The following is a 2,766-nucleotide window of genomic DNA, read 5'->3' on the forward strand; positions in this document are numbered from 1 at the left end:
AGAGGGAGAGAAAGAGAGAGAAAGAGGGAGGAGAGAGAGGGGGAGAGAGAGGGAGAGAGGAGAGAGAGGGAGAGAGAGGAGAGAAAGAGGGAAAGAGGGAGAGAGGGAGAGAGAGAGGGAGAGAGAGGGAGGAGAGAGGAGAGGAGAGGAGAGAGGGAGAAAGAGAGAGAAAGAGAGAGAGGAGAGGGGGGAGGGAGAGAGAGAGAGAGGAGGGTGGTGGTTGGCATGAACTGGCCATAGCAAGGACTTTCCCCACTACCTCCAAGGTGAGGCTCAGAGAGTTGCCATTCTCTGGTCTGTGTGGATGTTCATAACGTATGTAGAAAATGTCTGCTGTAGACTTCTCCCCTTGGCTATTTATGGTCTGTAGACTCTCTCCTACAGAGACTGCTTCTACTGAGATTAGCTAAGCCTGTCTATTTGATAACATTAGCCCTGTCTCCTAGCTCAGCTTTATGCAAGAATCCCTCTTCTCTGTTCAACTGTGTAAAATAAATGTGCTGAGGCTCCTTCCTCAGAGACCCCAGTTCACTCGATCCCAGCTTTCCTGTGTGTCTGTGTATTTTTTAATTCATTCTTCCATGGCCACAGAAAGGTCCATCTATGGAGCTGTGCTGGATGAAGCAGCTGAATAACACTATATTTAACAATGTCTACCTCTTTGCATGGTCAAATATATCATATTTCTTAATGAAAATGCTATCTTTCTTATCGATTGCTGAATATCATTCTGAGTGATAAATAATGCTATGAAACATTCATTATTGCTTTCCTGGAACACTTCAGTCTAAACTTAAGCTGGATGTGATGCAGGCATTTGTAAGTCTTACAGACAGAGAAATGCAAGCTTATACAAGACCACAAAGCAGGCTATGGCTGAGTCAAGACAGGGACAGGACTTATCTCGTATCTAGCCCGAGGCATTCCCCACTGGAAATCACTGCCCATGCTGACCTGGCCTCGGTGGGCTCCCCCAGGGAGGGAGGCGCTGACCTGAGCTGCTGGATTAGGTCTTCGCCTTCCTTGATGACATTGAGAGTGGCATCCAGAGTAGCGGTCTGCTGCTGTTGGAACTGCTTGATCAGCTCCTGGACCGCATCCACAGAGTCTGCACAGACATCCTCCAGTACCTCCTTCTGAAGGTCCTCCATCCATGTCCACAGCTGTGTGCGAGAGAGCAGAGACTGTACTGGAGGCCAGCATGGGGTCAAGAGCAACAAGAGCTGGAGAGGAGTCAGCTCCTAGACTAGGAGTCTCTGTCCTCACCAGCACTCCCAGAGGCCAGTGTGTGCTGCTAACTGATGTTCATTACCCATCACTAGCAAGTTCACTTCAGGAGTGCTGACGCAGCCTAAGGATGGGAAAACCAAGTATTTCAGTGAAAACTGCAGGCCTCTTAAGAGCAAAGAAATTCCTCATCTTTGAGACAGCAGGATGAACAAGAGACTGGAATGGACAAATATTTTCTTTTAGAAAGGAGAAAATGAGGGGCTCTGTACACTTCCCCCAGGCAGCCAAATATGGCTTCCTAGAAGTTGATCATACAGCAAATATGCAAAACAATGCCACCCAATAAGAGCCAAGTGATTTTGAACTGTAACCTAAGCCACACTCAACGGTTTTGTTCTTTTTAACATTGCTAGGTTGTTTAGAAAGTTAAGCACTAAAGGTGCAGCTTTTCTTAATTTCAGTGACAGTACAAGGTAGTTCTGCATTATATTCAAGATGTTGAAATGCAGCTGAGATGACGTTAGCTATTAGACTGCTCTAGAGAAGCTAAGTCTAGTGTTTTGAATGAATGATCATTAAAGCAGTGAAGGGTTGGAAGAATTCCTGAAAACTCTCATTCACTAATTGCTTGTTCACCTAGTGTAATGGGTGTTTCAGCCATTTCTAGACCTTTTCCTCCAGATTTATTGGAGCTGAATCATGGCTCATCACTCCTATGTTCATCCCCAATCACATAGTTGAGTATGCAGTCCCTGCTCTGTCCATTCTTTCTCTTAGAACACACATGGCAATAAACTAAAACAGCTTTACGCAAAAGAGTGGGCCTAGTTTGAGACCCTCTAGAACCTTGGTAGGGTGGAGTAGTTAAGAGAGCCCTTCAGTGATGCATGTAGGTTAGCTCTAGCAATATCACCAATATGATCAGGAAGGGTTGGCCACAGCTGCTGCCTTTCATAAATATCAGGGCAGCCTTAGAAAAGGGCAACCAAGAAAAGCCAGAGAGAAGGGATAGCCAAGGAAGACAGACGTTCAGCGTTGGGGTGAGGGGTGGGACACATGGCAGCAAGGTTCACGGATGAGTGGTTCAGCAAGGAAATCATGTCATCCTATTGCTTCTTCCCGCTGACTGGCTGTTCTGTTGTATGTAGTGACCTTTAGGATGCTGAAAGGAACATCATCCACCCAGGCAAACATCTCCCTTAATCACTTTGAGGAGATTGTTTTCTTCCGCCTTTCTGGCACTAGCTTTTTATGGAAGGTGAAGTTGCTTTGCTCTTGAGACCACCAACCATCCCTTTGAAGACCGGACTGATTTACTTCCTTTCTGGGGAAGGCAGGTAGGCAAGACACATGCATATGTGTTTGTGACGTGTATGTTCTTATGAGAAATAAGGAGTATATAGAATGATTTCACATGGAAAAAAAAAGAAGGGGGTATACAGCTGTCTAACTAAGAGCTGATATGGTGATTCTGGGCATATTTTTTAACTTAACATTTATACTATTTCAAAAACAATTTTTTTTTTTTTTTTTTTT

At 45.0% G+C, this 2,766-nt stretch overlaps 1 protein-coding gene across 22 annotated transcripts in view; it reads right to left on the reverse strand.

Annotated features, from left to right (window-relative positions):
* Window positions 1–2,766, reverse strand: part of Kalrn (kalirin RhoGEF kinase) — a 604,914-nt gene that overhangs the window by 295,188 nt on the left and 306,960 nt on the right. For 18 of the 22 annotated variants that reach the window (XM_031363740.1, XM_031363739.1, XM_031363731.1 and 15 more), the window contains exon 12: window positions 955–1,163. In XM_031363740.1, coding sequence (XP_031219600.1) covers window positions 955–1,163 — 209 coding nt within the window. The remainder of the gene's footprint in view (window positions 1–954; window positions 1,164–2,766) is intronic. The other 4 variants (XM_031363737.1, XM_031363736.1, XM_031363751.1 and 1 more) reach the window with 1 other exon arrangement.

This window comes from Mastomys coucha, unplaced genomic scaffold, assembly GCF_008632895.1.
Source record: "Mastomys coucha isolate ucsf_1 unplaced genomic scaffold, UCSF_Mcou_1 pScaffold12, whole genome shotgun sequence".
In the NCBI taxonomy this organism is placed as follows: Eukaryota; Metazoa; Chordata; class Mammalia; order Rodentia; family Muridae; genus Mastomys; species Mastomys coucha.